The sequence below is a fragment of the Pleurodeles waltl genome, chromosome 1_2 (assembly GCF_031143425.1).
Source record: "Pleurodeles waltl isolate 20211129_DDA chromosome 1_2, aPleWal1.hap1.20221129, whole genome shotgun sequence".
NCBI lineage: Eukaryota > Metazoa > Chordata > Amphibia > Caudata > Salamandridae > Pleurodeles > Pleurodeles waltl.
The window spans coordinates 1,231,611,595-1,231,628,896 of NC_090437.1; the positions used below are offsets into that span (position 1 = coordinate 1,231,611,595).

The 17,302-nt window shown below is 45.8% G+C and overlaps 1 protein-coding gene across 1 annotated transcript in view; it reads left to right on the forward strand.

Annotated features, from left to right (window-relative positions):
• The window catches only part of KDM3A (lysine demethylase 3A), a 280,805-nt gene extending 263,933 nt beyond the window's left edge, over positions 1–16,872 (forward strand). The window contains exons 24-26 of the mRNA XM_069204391.1: positions 13,751–13,927; positions 14,025–14,159; positions 16,122–16,872. Coding sequence (XP_069060492.1) covers positions 13,751–13,927; positions 14,025–14,159; positions 16,122–16,202 — 393 coding nt within the window. The 3' untranslated portion in view covers positions 16,203–16,872. The remainder of the gene's footprint in view (positions 1–13,750; positions 13,928–14,024; positions 14,160–16,121) is intronic.
• The last annotated feature ends 430 nt before the right edge of the window (positions 16,873–17,302 follow it).

Below are 17,302 nucleotides of genomic sequence, written 5' to 3' on the forward strand. Positions count from 1 at the left end.
ACCCGACGCTTGTTTCGACACTGCACCCGGCCGCCCCCGCGCTGCTGAGGGTGAAATTTCTGTGTGGACTTGTGTCCCCCCCGGTGCCCTACAAAACCCCCCTGGTCTGCCCTCCGAAGACGCGGGTACTTAGCTGCAAGCAGACCGGAACCGGGGCACCCCCTTCTCTCCATTCTAGCCTATGTGTTTTGGGCACCACTTTGAACTCTGCACCTGACCGGCCCTGAGCTGCTGGTGTGGTGACTTTGGGGTCGCTCTGAACCCCCAACGGTGGGCTACCTTGGACCAAGAACTAAGCCCTGTAAGTGTCTTACTTACCTGGTTAACCTAACAAATACTTACCTCCCCTAGGAACTGTGAAAATTGCACTAAGTGTCCACTTTTAAAACAGCTATTTGTGAATAACTTGAAAAGTATACATGCAATTTTGATGATTTGAAGTTCTTAAAGTACTTACCTGCAATACCTTTCGAATGAGATATTACATGTAGAATTTGAACCTGTGGTTCTTAAAATAAACTAAGAAAAGATATTTTTCTATACAAAAACCTATTGGCTGGATTTGTCTCTGAGTGTGGGTACCTCATTTATTGTCTATGTGTATGTACAACAAATGCTTAACACTACTCCTTGGATAAGCCTACTGCTCGACCACACTACCACAAAATAGAGCATTAGTATTATCTATTTTTACCACTATTTTACCTCTAAGGGGAACCCTTGGACTCTGTGCATGCTATTCCTTACTTTGAAATAGCACATACAGAGCCAACTTCCTACACGAGTTATTCGTCGGTATTGTTTCGATCGTGTTTCCATCTAGATTCCAACTGGTAGTACTGTCTGAATCTAATTTTTGCCCTTCAGGATGCGTGCGCCCGACTCAGGCCTACCATGTGGAAAGCCTGATGGATCAGACTCCATTCCGATTCTGCCCTCGGTGCCACGCAAAGTACCCATATACAGGCCAACACTTGGTTTGTAATTTGTGCCTTTCTCCAGACCATCGAGAGGAAGACTGCAAAGCCTGTCGATCCGTCAAAGAAGACCTTAAGAGATTGCGGGGCCCGAACAATAGAAATGGCATCTAAGAGCACTGAACATCTCGACGTCTTGGAGGAAAAGCAGGCACAGACAGCAGTCTCCATCCGAGACATCCCTATATAAAAAAATAAAAAAAAACGAAGGCCTTGGGTACGCCACTGCCGGAAGGCCATGGTTCGGCCTGAAAAAAGACTGTAGGCAACTGACCTTCCGGATCAGAGCTATAGAAGGCCACTTCTCCTTCCAATTCGGAGTCGAGCAAGTCGGCTAAAACTTTACCTCAGACTGCAGCAAACAACCGACTTCTTTTTTGGGACCGAAAAAGACCCAAACTTCGGAGCCGAAAAAATCCTCATACACAGAGGAATAAGGATTTTCGAGAAAATTAAAGCAAATATCAAAGCCCATGCAAGAATCTCACAAAGCTTCCGAAGAAGAGACTGAGATTGAGCCTATATTGGAGGTTATGGATGAAAGACAATCGAGAATCCATATACATCAGGATACTGTCCGAATCCTCACTGCACCTCCTTGAAAGACTAAAAGAAAGCTGCTCTTTCAAGAGGAGTTAAATTCTGCTCAACCACCAGCAAAAGTGCAGAAACAAAAGGAGAAACCAGCACCTCTCCCTACTTCTCCTCCTCTCTCCACAACTTTTTTCACCTCCCAATAGTCCACCACCACTGCCTTCTCCGACACACTCAGTATATCTGCATGGAAATACAGTGGACCCATGGGATCTCTATGACCCTGATCCCATTCCAGATAATGATCCTGACATCTACCCCTCAAAACCTTCACCACCAGAAGACACTACTGCCTACACTCGGGTAGTCCCTAGGGCAGCGGCTTATCATGGGGTGCTTAATCATTCTGAACCCCTGGAAGAAGATTTTCTATTTAACACTGTCTTCCACTCATTCGATACCAGTGTCTCCCAATGTTATCTGGAATAGTTAATTCAATTATTTAAAATCACACCTTCAACCAGCACAAGTACAACCTTACCTAGGTGCTATTCTAGATATTCAAAAGCCCTAGCCTATCCAGATACACAGAGGATACAAGCTTTCCAAAATCTCATACCACAAATACAGCCAAATCAACATTATGCTGTAATATTCATAATGAAAATTCTAGGGATGATGGCATCTTGCATAGCTATAGTTCCACATGCAAGACTAAACCTGAGACCCTTACAACAGTGCCTCTCACAGCAATGGTCTCAAGCTCACGGTCAACTTTAAGATCTAGTGTTGATGGACCGGCAAACACATATGTCTCTTCAGTGGTGGAATCTCAGCAATCTAATGAAGGGCTGGTCATTTCAAGACCATGTGCCTCAGACAATCACAACAGACGCATCCATGATAGGTTGGGGAGCTCATCTCAACAATCCTACCATTCAAGGGGAATGGGATGCCTAGCAGAAACAGTTTCACATAAACCACCTAGAATTATTAGCTGTATTTCTTGCCATAAAAGCATTTCAACCGCTTCTCAAACAGAAGACTGTTCTAATAAAAACAGACATCATGACAACCATGTATTACCTCAACAAACTGGGCGGGACGCATTCATCTCAACTGTCCCTACTAACCGAAACAATATGGAAATGGGTAATTCACAATCGCATTCATCTGTTAGAACAATACATTCCAGGGATAGACAATCAGCTGGCAGATCTCCTAAGCAGGAATCGCCATCAAACTCCCGAATGGGAGATTCACCCCCAAGTACTTCAAAAGTACTTTCAAAAGTGGGGGACACCAGACTTATTCGCAACAAGCGAAACGCAAAATGCCAAAACTTCACATCCAGGCACTCACATCCCCTATCATAGGGCAATGCTGTATGGATCAGTTGATCAGGGATATTTGCTTATGCTTTTCCCCCGCTCCCACTTCTTCCCTTTCTGGTCAGCAAACTACGTCCAACATCACTCACCATGATACTCGTAGCAGCAACGTGGGTACGTCAGCATTGGTACACAACACTTCTAGATCTCTGTACGACCTCATTCCAAAGTCCCAAACAGACCAGACTTAACACAAAACAAGGGACAAATAAGGCACCCAAACCCAAATGCTCTCAATCTGGTGATTTAGCTCCTGAAGTCTGAGTTTGCCGTGACCGGTCTGTCATCTTCAGACTCCTGCTCGGAATCGGACCCTTGGACGGAGACTGTGGTGTGCATGATCTCCTCTTCCTCTACATCGAGACGTTCAGTGCTTTTCGACACCATTTCCAACCTTCGTGCTCTTCTGTCTCAGTCTTCTTCGAACGGAAGGATCTGCAGGCCTCACAACTATCCTCTCGATGGTCTGGAGAGAGACCGAGATTACAGACAAGATGTTGGTCTGTATACGGAAATTTGGCATAGCACCGAGGACAAAAGCAAAATAGGGTCCAGTCCATGAGGCTCCCATGCGGTCGGCCCGAGTTGGGCGCGGGTGCCCCGAAAGGCGAGATGTTAGATCCAATGGTACCGAAGTGTCAATGGGAGATGATACGCGATCGAAACCATACCGACGAGAATTCAAGAGTTTTAGAACTTATCCGACTCGAGCTACCAGAGCGAAAAGAAACACGTCTGAACACGATGGCGGAAAGAAAATAATGAACATGGATTCAATGCCCATGCACAATGGAGCCGAAGAGTCGTCGTCACTCGATCCCGTGACTCAAACACTTCTTTGAAGAAAAACAACTTGTAACACTCCGAGCATGTGAATCTGCAGCAGAACATGCCATGAACAGATGTACACTGGGTAAGTGACATTTTGCATCTATATATATATATATATATGTTAGATGGCATGTGCAGCTAGAGATACACATGCTGTGCACTGTTCCTGCCATCTAGTGTTGGGCTCGGAGTGTTACAAGTTGTTTTTGTAGGAAGTTGGCTCTGTATGTACTATTTCAAAGTAAGAAATAGCATGCAAAGAGAATTTTAATGCTCTATTTTGTGTTAGTGTGGTCGAGCAGTAGGCTTATCAGAGGGTAGTGTTAAGCATTTGTTGTACACACACAGGCAATAAATGAGGAACACACACTCAGAGACAATTCCAGGCCAATAGGTTTTTGTATAGAAAAATATATTTTGTTAGTTTATTTTAAGAACCACAGGTTCAAGATTTACAAGTAATACTTTAAATGAAAGGTATTTCACTTAGGTACTTTATGAACTTTGAATTAACAAAATAGCATATACGGGGGGGGGGGAGACACAAGTCAGCACAAAAAGTACACCCTCAGCGGCCGGGTGCAGAGTGCAAACAGGCGTTGGGTTTGCAATGGAGTTCAATGGGAGACCCAGGGGTCTCTTCAGTGAAGCAGGCAGGCAAGGGGGGGGGGGGCTCCTCTGGGTAGCCACCACCTGGTCAAGGGAGAGAGGGCCACCTGGGGGTCGCTTCTGCACTGGAGGTTGGATCCTTCAGGTCCTGGGGGCTGCGGGTGCAGTGTCCTTACTAGGTGTCTGGTTCTTAGAAGCAAGCAGTCGCGGTCAGGGGGAGCCGCTGGATTCCCTCTGCAGGCGTCGCTGGGGAGCTCAGGGGGGTCAACTCTGGCTACTCACAGGGTCGCAGTCGCCAGGGAGTCCTCCCTGTAGGGTTTCTCCGCAGGTCGAGCCGGGGGCGTTGGGTGCAGAGTGCAAAGTCTCATGCTTCCGGCAGGAAACGTGTTGTCTTTAAAAGTTGCTTCTTTGTTGCAAAGATGTTTCTTCTTTGGAGCAGAGCCGCTGTCCTCAGGAGTTCTTGGTCCATTTAGTTGCAGTGTAGTCCTCTGAGGCTTCAGAGGTCGCTGGACCCTGTGGAACACGTCGCTGTTGCAGTTTTTCTTGAAGTGGGGAGACAGGCCGGTAGAGATGGGGCCAAAGCAGTTGGTGTCTCCATCTTCTCTGCAGGGCTTTCAGGTCAGCAGTCCTTCTCCGTCTTAGGTTGCAGGAATCTATCTTGCTAGGTTCTGGGAGCCCCTAAATACTATACATTTAGGGGGGTGTTTAGGTCTGGGGGGGTTAGTAGCCAATGGCTACTAGCCCTGAGGGTGGCTACACCCTCTTTGTGCCTCCTCCCTGAGGGGAGGGGGGCACATCCCTAATACTATTGGGGGGGAATCCTCCATCTGCAAGATGGAGGGTTTCTGAAAGTCAGTCACCTCAGCTCAGGACACCTTAGGGACCGTCCTGACTGGCCAGTGACTCCTTGTTTTTCTCATGATCTCCTTCGGCCTTGCTGCCAAAATTGGGGCAGTGGCCGGAAGGGGCGGGCATCTCCACTAGCTGGAGTGCCCTGGGGTGCTGTAACAAAGGAGGTGAGCCTTTGAGGCTCACCGCCAGGTGTTACAGTTCCTGCAGGGGGAGGTGAGAAGCACCTCCACCCAGTACAGGCTTTGTTACTAGCCACAGAGTGACAAAGGCACTCTCCCCATGTGGCCAGCAACATGTCTGGTGTGTGGCAGGCTGGTAAAACTAGTCAGCCCACACTGGAAGTCGGGTATGTTTTCAGGGGGCATCTCTAAGATGCCCTCTGGGGTGTATTTCACAATAAAATGTACACTGGCATCAGTGTGCATTTATTGTGCTGAGAAGTTTGATACCAAACTTCCCAGTTTTCAGTGTAGCCATTATGGTGCTGTGGAGTTTGGTCTGGGTGTCTGTCATACACATATACTCTTATGGCTACCCTGCACTTACAATGTAAGGTTTTGCTTAGACACTGTAGGGGCATAGTGCTCATGCACCTATGCCCTCACCTATGGTATAGTGCACCCTGCCTTAGTGCTGTAAGGCCTGCTAGATGGGCGACTTATCTATGCCATAGGCAGTGTGAGGTTGGCATGGAACCCTGAGGGGAGTGCCATGTCGACTTAGTCATTTTCTCCCCACCAGCTCACACAAGCTGGCAAGCAGTGTGTCTGTGCTGAGTGAGTGGTCCCTAGGGTGGCATAAGACATGCTGCAGCCCTTAGAGACCTTTCCTGGCATCAGGGCCCTTGGTACCAGGGGTACCAGTTACAAGGGACTTACCTGGATGCCAGGGTGTGCCAATTGTGGAAACAAAGGTACAGGTTAGGGAAAGAACACTGGTGCTGGGGCCTGGTTAGCAGGCCTCAGCACTCTTTCAAATCATAACTTGGCATCAGCAAAGGCAAAAAGTCAGGGGGTAACCATGCCAAGGAGGCATTTCCTTACAGTTTTTCTTCGAAGAAGTCTTTTCGAGTCACAGGACCGAGTGACTCCTCCCTTTTGGCTCCATTGCGCATGGGCGTCGACTCCATCTTAGATTGTTTTCTTTCCGCCATTGGGTACGGACTTGGTCCTCTCGCTCCGTAATTCGAATCTGGAAACGTAGAAAATCATCGAAATATGTAGGTATTGTTTACGTTTGGGACCGGTTTAGTATCATCACATCGGCACCGACAACAAGACCGCTTCGGCGGACCCTAGGGGCTTCCGCCTTTGACCAAGGCCTGGTCGGCCCGACCACACCTGTCGAAGACTAATGGACCGGACCCCCTTCCGTTTCTGTCCGAAGTGTCACGCCAAGTATCCTTAGACAGACCAGCATTGGGTATGTAACCTGTGTTTATCGCCTGAACACAGAGAGGATACTTGAGGCCTGCCGAGCATTTTGATCCAAAAAGACCTTAAGGGAACGACGCAAGACGATTACAGATGGTGTCGAAGCAGACACAGCATCTCGACGTCTAAGAAGAAAAGATGCGGATATCCATTCAAGGTTCAGACTCCGAAGAATCCGACGGGGATCAACCTTTGGCGGTGCAAAAAGTGAGTACACCTGCCCCATCCCACACCCAAGGTCCGAGCAAAAAACAGAAGGCCTCGGGGACGCCACTGCCAGAAGGCCATGGCTCGACCCACAGAAAGGAAGGTGACCAAGTAACATCGGCACCGAAAAAGGCCAAAATATTGCCGAAGACTTCCGACTCAGGTCGAGAAACCGGCACCGAAAAAATTTGGCATCGAGCAAACCTCGAAAGAGCCTATCGGAACCGAAAAAGACAATTTTGATGGTAATTTCGGTACCGAAAAAAACTGCTTCGGCGCCAAAAAGGACTTCCTACACGGAAGAACAAGGGCTTTCTCTACAGCTCAAGGAAAGGTACAGATTCGGGCAGGAACTGGATTTGGAAGAGCGTGACCAAACTCAGCTGAGGCTACAAATGCAGAAAGACACAGGGAAGATACAAACCATCCCTCCGCTCAAATTAAAAAGAAAGCTGGCTTTTCATAAGACTGAGATGCAACCAAAAGCCAAGGTGGTTAGAGAAAAGTCCCCACCCCTACATTTCTCACCACAGGCGTCCCCACTTCAGTCACCACAGTTGTCACCAGTGGGTACACCAATAGCACAGTCACCCACACATACTGGGATGACTCAAGACAATATAGACCCCCTGGGATCTATACGACCCACCAGTTTTGGACAACAGTCCAGAGTGCTACCCAACAAAACCTTCACCGCCAGAGGACAGTACGTCCTATATGCAAGTACTGGCCAGAGCAGCAACATTTCACAATGTGACAATGCACTCCAAACCAGTGGAAGATGACTTCCTATTTAACACTCTAGCTACCACGCATGCATCGTACCAAAGCCTGCCAATGTTACCGGGATGATTCACTTGATCTTGTGACTTGAAAACCTTCTTTGAAGAAAAACAACTTGTAACACTCTGAGCCCAACACTAGATGGCGGACATATGCAAAGCATGTGAATCTGCAGCACTACATGGCATGGACAGATGTTTACTGGGTAAGTAACATAGCCGTCTGCTGTGCCCTCAACGCTGCAGATACTCCAACTAGAGGGATAAATTCTAGTGTTTTTCTGGGTCTCAGGGTTTAACCCTGAGGTCCAGTGAAACCTCTTGGCCCACCTACTTAATAGAGAACACTTTATGGTCATCAAGTGACTCCCTCCTTGAAAAGATCAAGAGATAATGAAACGGCTAATGCTGTGGCAGCGTTACAGACACCATCTCGCCACAATTCCTTTAGCCACTCCTCTTACCATGGAGGCTCCCAAGACCACCTATCCTGAGACATCTAATTCATACCAAAGACCTCAGACCCAAACCACCTCGCTTAGGGGATACTAGAGGCTCATACAGGGGTAAGCATTCCAAAGGTAAAAGCAAAGGTGGATTTACAAAGCCACCTGCCACAACCCCAAACCTCTGACTTTCCAGTCATTCCCCTCAACCACACCTGTTTGGGGTCAACTACAAGTGTTCTTTTCCGCCTGGCAGAACATTGCCTTTCACCAGTGGTTGTTGGATATTATCCAAAATGATTGTCTGGAGCTCACTTCCACCCCTCCCATCATTCCACCCTGCAGACACAAAATCCACCCAACATCAGCAGTTGCTCATGGAAAAAGTACAGGCACTCCTCAAAAAAGGAAGTATATAACTAGTTCCACTTCACCAACAGGGCACAGAAGTCTATTCACTGTACTCTCATTCACAAAAAGTACAGGTCCCTGAGACTACAGGGAGTGCAGAATTATTAGGCAAATGAGTATTTTGACCACATCATCCTCTTTATGCATGTTGTCTTACTCCAAGCTGTATAGGCTCGAAAGCCTACTACCAATTAAGCATATTAGGTGATGTGCATCTCTGTAATGAGAAGGGGTGTGGTCTAATGACATCAACACCCTATATCAGGTGTGCATAATTATTAGGCAACTTCCTTTCCCTTGGCAAAATGGGTCAAAAGAAGGACTTGACAGGCTCAGAAAAGTCAAAAATAGTGAGATATCTTGCAGAGGGATGCAGCACTCTTAAAATTGCAAAGCTTCTGAAGCGTGATCATCGAACAATCAAGCGTTTCATTCAAAATAGTCAACAGGGTCGCAAGAAGCGTGTGGAAAAACCAAGGCGCAAAATAACTGCCCATGAACTGAGAAAAGTCAAGCGTGCAGCTGCCACGATGCCACTTGCCACCAGTTTGGCCATATTTCAGAGCTGCAACATCACTGGAGTGCCCAAAAGCACAAGGTGTGCAATACTCAGAGACATGGCCAAGGTAAGAAAGGCTGAAAGACGACCACCACTGAACAACACAAGCTGAAACGTCAAGACTGGGCCAAGAAATATCTCAAGTCTGATTTTTCTAAGGTTTTATGGACTGATGAAATGAGAGTGAGTCTTGATGGGCCAGATGGATGGGCCCGTGGCTGGATTGGTAAAGGGCAGAGAGCTCCAGTCCGACTCAGACACCAGCAAGGTGGAGGTGGAGTACGGTTTGGGCTGGTATCATCAAAGATGAGCTTGTGGGGCCTTTTCGGGTTGAGGATGGAGTCAAGCTCAACTCCCAGTCCTACTGCCAGTTCCTGGAAGACACCTTCTTCAAGCAGTGGTACAGGAAGAAGTCTGCATCCTTCAAGAAAAACATGGTTTTCATGCAGGACAATGCTCCATCACACGCGTCCAAGTACTCCACAGCGTGGCTGGCAAGAAAGGGTATAAAAGAAGGAAATCTAATGACATGGCCTCCTTGTTCACCTGATCTGAACCCCATTGAGAACCTGTGGTCCATCATCAAATGTGAGATTTACAAGGAGGGAAAACAGTACACCTCTCTGAACAGTGTCTGGGAGGCTGTGTTTGCTGCTACACGCAATGTTGATGGTGAACAGATCAAAACACTGACAGAATCCATGGATGGCAGGCTTTTGAGTGTCCTTGCAAAGAAAGGTGGCTATATTGGTCACTGATTTGTTTGTTTTGTTTTTGAATGTCAGAAATGTATATTTGTGAATGTTGAGATGTTCTATTGGTTTCACTGGTAATAATAAATAATTGAAATGGGTATCTATTTTTTTTTGTTAAGTTGCCTAATAATTATGCACAGTAATAGTCACCTGCACACACAGATATCCCCCTAACATAGCTAAAACTAAAAACAAACTAAAAACTACTTCCAAAAATATTCAGCTTTGATATTAATGAGTTTTTTGGGTTCATTGAGAACATGGTTGTTGTTCAATAATAAAATTAATCCTCAAAAATACAACTTGCCTAATAATTCTGCACTCCCTGTATTTGTGGATCTAAGACCCCTAAACAAATAAATTTTCTTAGAAGCACTTTCACATGGTCACTCATCAGTATGTCATTCCGTTGTTACAACAAGACACCTTCATGGCCACACTATACCTCAGGGATGCCTACTTTCACATTCCTATTCACCTGGCAACCTTACCTAGGAGCATTTCTCAACTTGGAACTGGGAATAGCTTACCCAAATACTGCCAGGATACAATCTTTCCAGGCACTCATTCCCCCACTTTCAACAGATAACCGTGAGGACAGTCATAAGTCTCCTCGATAAGATGGCTTAATGTATAGCCATAATACCTCATGCTAGACTCAACACGCGTCTGTTGCAGGAATGCTTGGCGCACCAATGAACTCAAGCAGAGGGTCAATGAGATGATTTTGTGTTGGTCGGCTGTCAAGCTTGCCCCGCTCTGCAGCAGTGGATCACCACCAACCTTTTGAAAGGACAACCTTTCCTGAGCCCAGTTCCATAGAGAACCATTAAAAAAGGACACCTCCCTCATAGGATCGGGAGCACATTCGCAAGATATAACTGTTCAGGGTCACTGACACGCAGTCGGACTTCTCCGCATCAGTCACCTAGAGTAACTAGCTGTTCACCAAGCACTGAAAGCCTTCCTTCCTCACCTCATTGGCAAGGTAGTCCTAATCAGGATGGACAATATGACAGCCACGTATTAACTCCAAAAGCAAGGGGGCACCAGGTCCCTTCAGGTTTCTCATTTAGCCCACACCATTTAGAGGTGGGGGTCTCTGATACAGCATTCACCTGTTATGGAAAACCACAAATAGACAGACCTCTTCACCACAGCAGAAAACGCCAAATGCTTAAACTCCGCTTCCAGGTTCCTACACCCGCAGTCTAAGAGTAACGCACTATGGATTAGTCGGTCCGGGATATTTGCTTTAGCTTTTTTTTTTTACCTCCCACTGCTGACGTTTGCGACCCGTCAACTGACGCAGTCATTTCTCACCCTCATTCTGGTGGCTCCCGCATGGGCACAGCAACCATGGTTCACCATATTCCTATAACTGTCAGTACTTCTCCCATGAATTACTGCCAAACAGGCAGGACCTACTCACGCAGAGCAGTGGAGAAATCCAACCCCAGGTCCCTCAACCTTGCGACCAGGCTCCTGAAGTCCTACAAGTGTGTGGGCATTCTTAGAGGCTTGCAGACCTACTGTAAGGAAATGCCTCCTTGGCATGGTTACCCCCTGACTTTTTGCCTTTGCTGATGCCAAGTTATGATTTGAAAGTGTGCTGAGGCCTGCTAACCAGACCCCAGCACCAGTGTTCTTTCCCTAGCCTGTACCTCTGTTTCCTCAATTGGCACACCCTGGCATCCAGGTAAGTCCCTTGTAACTGGTACCTCTGGTACCAAGGGCCCTGATGCCAGGGAAGGTCTCTAAGGGCTGCAGCATGGCTTATGCCACCCTGGAGACCCCCTCGCTCAGCGCAGACACACTGCTTGCCAGCTTGTGTGTGCTGGTGGGGAGAAAATGACTAAGTCGACATGGCACTCCCCTCAGGGTGCCATGCCAACCTCACACTGCCTATGGCATAGATAAGTCACCCCTCTAGCAGGCCTTACAGCCCTAAGGCAGGGTGCACTATACCATAGGTGAGGGCATAGGTGCATGAGCACTATGCCCCTACAGTGTCTAAGCAAAACCTTAGACATTGTAAGTGCAGGGTAGCCATAAGAGTATATGGTCTGGGAGTCTGTCATGCACGAACTCCACAGCACCATAATGGCTACACTGAAAACTGGGAAGTTTGGTATCAAACTTCTCAGCACAATAAATGCACACTGATGCCAGTAAACATTTTATTGTGAAATACACCCCAGAGGGCATCTTAGAGATGCCCCCTGAAAACATACCCGACTTCCAGTGTGGGCTGACTAGTTTTGCCAGCCTGCCACACACCAGACATGTTGCTGGCCACATGGGGAGAGTGCCTTTGTCACTCTGTGGCTACTAACAAAGCCTGTACTGGGTGGAGGTGCTTCTCACCTCCCCCTGCAGGAACTGGAACACCTGGCGGTGAGCCTCAAAGGCTCACCCCCTTTGTTACAGCACCCCAGGGCACTCCAGCTAGTGGAGATGCCCGTCCCCACTTCAAGAAAAACTGCAGCAGCGATGTGTTCCCCAGGGGCCAGCGACCTCTGAAGCCTCAGAGGACTACCCTGCATCTAAAAGGATCAAGAACTCCCGAGGACAGCGGCCCTGTTCCAAAGAAACCAAAACTTGCAACAAAGAAATAACTTTAAAAGGACTCCACGTTTCCCGCCGGAAGCTTGAGACTTTCCACTCTGCACCCAACGCCCCCGGCTCGACCTGTGGAGAAACAACACTACAGGGAGGACTCCCCGGCGACTGCAAGCCCGTGAGTAGCCAGAGTTGACCCCCTGAACCCCCACAGTGATGCCTGCAGAGGGAATCCAGAGGCTCCCCCTGACCACAACTGCCTGCTTCAAAGAACCCGACGCCTGGTAAAGACCCTGCACCCGCAGCCCCCCCCCCCCCCCCCCCCCCCCCAGGTGCCCTACAAAACAAGCACATCTTCACATAAATGACATATAGCTATTTTAAAACTAGACAATTAGTGCAATTTTCAACAGTTCCTGGGGGAGGTAAGTGTTGGTTTACTTACCTGCAAAAACTAACAACCTACGGGGTTCAAGTTTGGGTCCAAGGTAGCCCACCGTTGGGGGGGGGGGGGGGGTTCAGAGCAACCCCAAAGTTACCACACCAGCAGCTCAGGGCGGGTACACCTACAGTGTAGATGTGTTGGCTCATCAACAAGCAATTGTGGGAGCAGCAGTTCTACATACACTATTTCAAACAACTGTGTCCAACAGGCTAGCCGCCGATTGCGGACGAGGACTGCTTTACATTCTGGGTATCCACAGCCGCACATGCTTTGAACAGAAAATGTTACTTACCCAGCAAGCATTTATTTGTGGCATGTTGTACTGTAGATTCACATGCGCCCACACTCCTCCCCAGATACCTGTTTGTTAGCTACTTTGACTATTTATAACACACTCCTATTGCATGGACATCTCCTTCTACTATACTATGCTTTGCTTTGCTTCGCTTCACATTCCATCCTCACCTGCCATGCAGGAAAACAATCGAACAATGGAGTCTATGACCATGTGCGCATTACTAGCAAGCAAAGGATCACACTACCTCGTGATTTGAAAGACTTTCTGCAAAGAAAAACTTGCACCCATCCAAGCCCAACACTAGATGGTAAAACTAGATTAAGCATGTGAATCTACTCCACTACATGCCATAAACAGATGCTTACTAGGTAAGTAACCTTTTTCTTCTAAGGTGGTGGCACAAAGAAGAGTTTTCAGGAACTGTTTGATTATAGGAGTCCTATGTGGCAATAGGTCCGGAATGTAATGTAGTATATTGTAGGCAGATTAATTATTTTAATTGTTTAGCTGATGCAGCATCTTAGTCATAAGTTTGTGTGATGTTTACAAAAATCAGAATCTAGAGCTTTAAATTTAGTAACTATTTATGAACAGAACTAATAAAGGTGAACAAAGTGCATAGGTTTTGTATGCTTTAAACACTTCTATTGTGTGTCAGATATCTGAAGAACAAGGCCAAGAAAACCCTCTGGATCATGATCCGATCCATGATCAGAGTTGGTATATGGACCGGCCATTAAGGAAACGGCTTTACCAGGAGTATGGTGTACAAGGCTGGGCGATTGTGCAGTTTTTGGGAGATGCAGTTTTCATACCAGCAGGTGCTCCACATCAAGTAAGGCCGAGTAATGTTGCTTATTCCACCCTAAGTGCTGCACCTTTTAAGTGGTCGGTATTCCATGCATACTAACTTAAAACGTTTGTTTTGACAGGTACATAACTTGTATAGCTGTATAAAAGTAGCTGAAGATTTTGTTTCTCCTGAGCATGTTAAGCACTGCTTCTGGCTTACTCAGGAATTCAGATACCTGTCTCATACACACACAAACCATGAGGATAAACTGCAGGTAAGACTTTCTATCAAGTTGAACTGTTAGTGACTATGCATGAAAGCATACGTGGTGAGCTAATGCATGAAATATAACTTTGCCACAACCAACCTTAAGGTGTGTAAACATCTAGGATACCTCTAAAGGGTATGCATCGTGAATCTATTAGTAGTCTCCCAGACGTACCCCTGTGGAGGAGTAGAACATTGCTGGCATTATACGGCCTTAAGTCCATTGTTCCGAGTTTATTAATGATTTAGTTTTGCACATCTCACAATCACTTTTGTGTGTCCCGCCCTGCCTACAGGGAGTGCAGAATTATTAGGCAAGTTGTATTTTTGAGGATTAATTTTATTATTGAACAACAACCATGTTCTCAATGAACCCAAAAAACTCATTAATATCAAAGCTGAATATTTTTGGAAGTAGTTTTTAGTTTGTTTTTAGTTTTAGCTATGTTAGGGGGATATCTGTGTGTGCAGGTGACTATTACTGTGCATAATTATTAGGCAACTTAACAAAAAACAAATATATACCCATTTCAATTATTTATTATTACCAGTGAAACCAATATAACATCTCAACATTCACAAATATACATTTCTGACATTCAAAAACAAAACAAAAACAAATCAGTGACCAATATAGCCACCTTCCTTTGCAAGGACACTCAAAAGCCTGCCATCCATGGATTCTGTCAGTGTTTTGATCTGTTCACCATCAACATTGCGTGCAGCAGCAACCACAGCCTCCCAGACACTGTTCAGAGAGGTGTACTGTTTTCCCTCCTTGTAAATCTCACATTTGATGATGGACCACAGGTTCTCAATGGGGTTCAGATCAGGTGAACAAGGAGGCCATGTCATTAGATTTCCTTCTTTTATACCCTTTCTTGCCAGCCACGCTGTGGAGTACTTGGACGCGTGTGATGGAGCATTGCCCTGCATGAAAATCATGTTTTTCTTGAAGGATGCAGACTTCTTCCTGTACCACTGCTTGAAGAAGGTGTCTTCCAGGAACTGGCAGTAGGACTGGGAGTTGAGCTTGACTCCATCCTCAACCCGAAAAGGCCCCACAAGCTCATCTTTGATGATACCAGCCCAAACCAGTACTCCACCTCCACCTTGCTGGCGTCTGAGTCGGACTGGAGCTCTCTGCCCTTTACCAATCCAGCCACGGGCCCATCCATCTGGCCCATCAAGACTCACTCTCATTTCATCAGTCCATAAAACCTTAGAAAAATCAGTCTTGAGATATTTCTTGGCCCAGTCTTGACGTTTCAGCTTGTGTGTCTTGTTCAGTGGTGGTCGTCTTTCAGCCTTTCTTACCTTGGCCATGTCTCTGAGTATTGCACACCTTGTGCTTTTGGGCACTCCAGTGATGTTGCAGCTCTGAAATATGGCCAAACTGGTGGCAAGTGGCATCGTGGCAGCTGCACGCTTGACTTTTCTCAGTTCATGGGCAGTTATTTTGCGCCTTGGTTTTTCCACACGCTTCTTGCGACCCTGTTGACTATTTTGAATGAAACGCTTGATTGTTCGATGATCACGCTTCAGAAGCTTTGCAATTTTAAGAGTGCTGCATCCCTCTGCAAGATATCTCACTATTTTTGACTTTTCTGAGCCTGTCAAGTCCTTCTTTTGACCCATTTTGCCAAAGGAAAGGAAGTTGCCTAATAATTATGCACACCTGATATAGGGTGTTGATGTCATTAGACCACACCCCTTCTCATTACAGAGATGCACATCACCTAATATGCTTAATTGGTAGTAGGCTTTCGAGCCTATACAGCTTGGAGTAAGACAACATGCATAAAGAGGATGATGTGGTCAAAATACTCATTTGCCTAATAATTCTGCACTCCCTGTAGATAACTTAGTTGAAGTGGTCATGTTGATGCATACTGAATAAGTTTTGTGACTGGTGCAAATTGGATAGCTAATCAGTATATAATTTGGGATTTTTGTATTTTCTCCTTAGGTGAAGAATGTTATATATCATGCTGCCAAAGATGCTGTTGCAATATTAAAAGCAAATGAATCCAACCTTGGCAAGCCGTAAGGACAAGAAGGTTTAAAGTACTGGAGAACTGGTCTTTTATTGGCAGCTGTTTCTTACAAAAGGCCGAATATATGAACTTGAGCTTTACCTCATTTTTGTTTGAAAAGTACTGTGGAACTTTGACTTCTGAACTAGTGTATATTAGACTGTTTACAAAGTATGTACACATCAGAAAATGTAATAATTTTTCCCCGCTACACTTGAATACCAAAATGCTCTTTAGACTGTACAAAACAAAATACCTCGTGTGGCATTTTTAAGTATGTACATTTAAACTGATTCTAAAATGATATGCTGTAAAAATGAAACAAAGGATATCTTTTGATATGTTGCTACTTTTTTTTTTTTGTACTTTTTTGGGGCAGATATGCGAAACTGGTGGAGATGGGAGTTTTGTGAGACCGATTTGTACAGATACTAAACCAGTAATAAGCTTTTTTTTTTTTGTTTGTATTTTTTTCTTCTTCCCCCGGAGATAAATAAAATGTAAATAGGCAGGTTCCTAATTTTACATTTGGGGTTTGAATATGAAGTATTACCCTAATGTTCTGTATATAGGAATGAATTGATTTGTCAATGGTAAATTGTCTATTTAATTAACTGAATAATTTCCACTTGTTAAATAGTTTTTTATGTTTTTCGGTTATGGAATAGAAATGCATCAACTTCAGCTGCTGTTTTTGTACTTTTTTTAATGCTTACTAGTGTGTGAGCAGTGCCAGTGCTTGAGAAAATGGTATAAAGCAATGGATAAACCATACTTTCTGGTCCCTTTGGAAAATATTCATAATTCTCCAGTGTCAAATCTTTCATAGATTCACATGCTTGATTCCTCCCTGTTGTAGAGGTGGGAGTCCCACAGTAAACCTAAAAAGCAGTATAAAGGAATGCATAACCTTTCTAATCCCAGAACAGTGACCTTGTGTAGGAAGTTGGCTCTGTATGTGCTATTTCAAAGTAAGGAATAGCATGCACAGAGTCCAAGGGTTCCCCTTAGAGGTAAGATAGTGGCAAAAAGAGATAATACTAATGCTCTATTTTGTGGTAGTGTGGTCGAGCAGTAGGCTTATCAAAGGAGTAGTGTTAAGCATTTGTTGTAC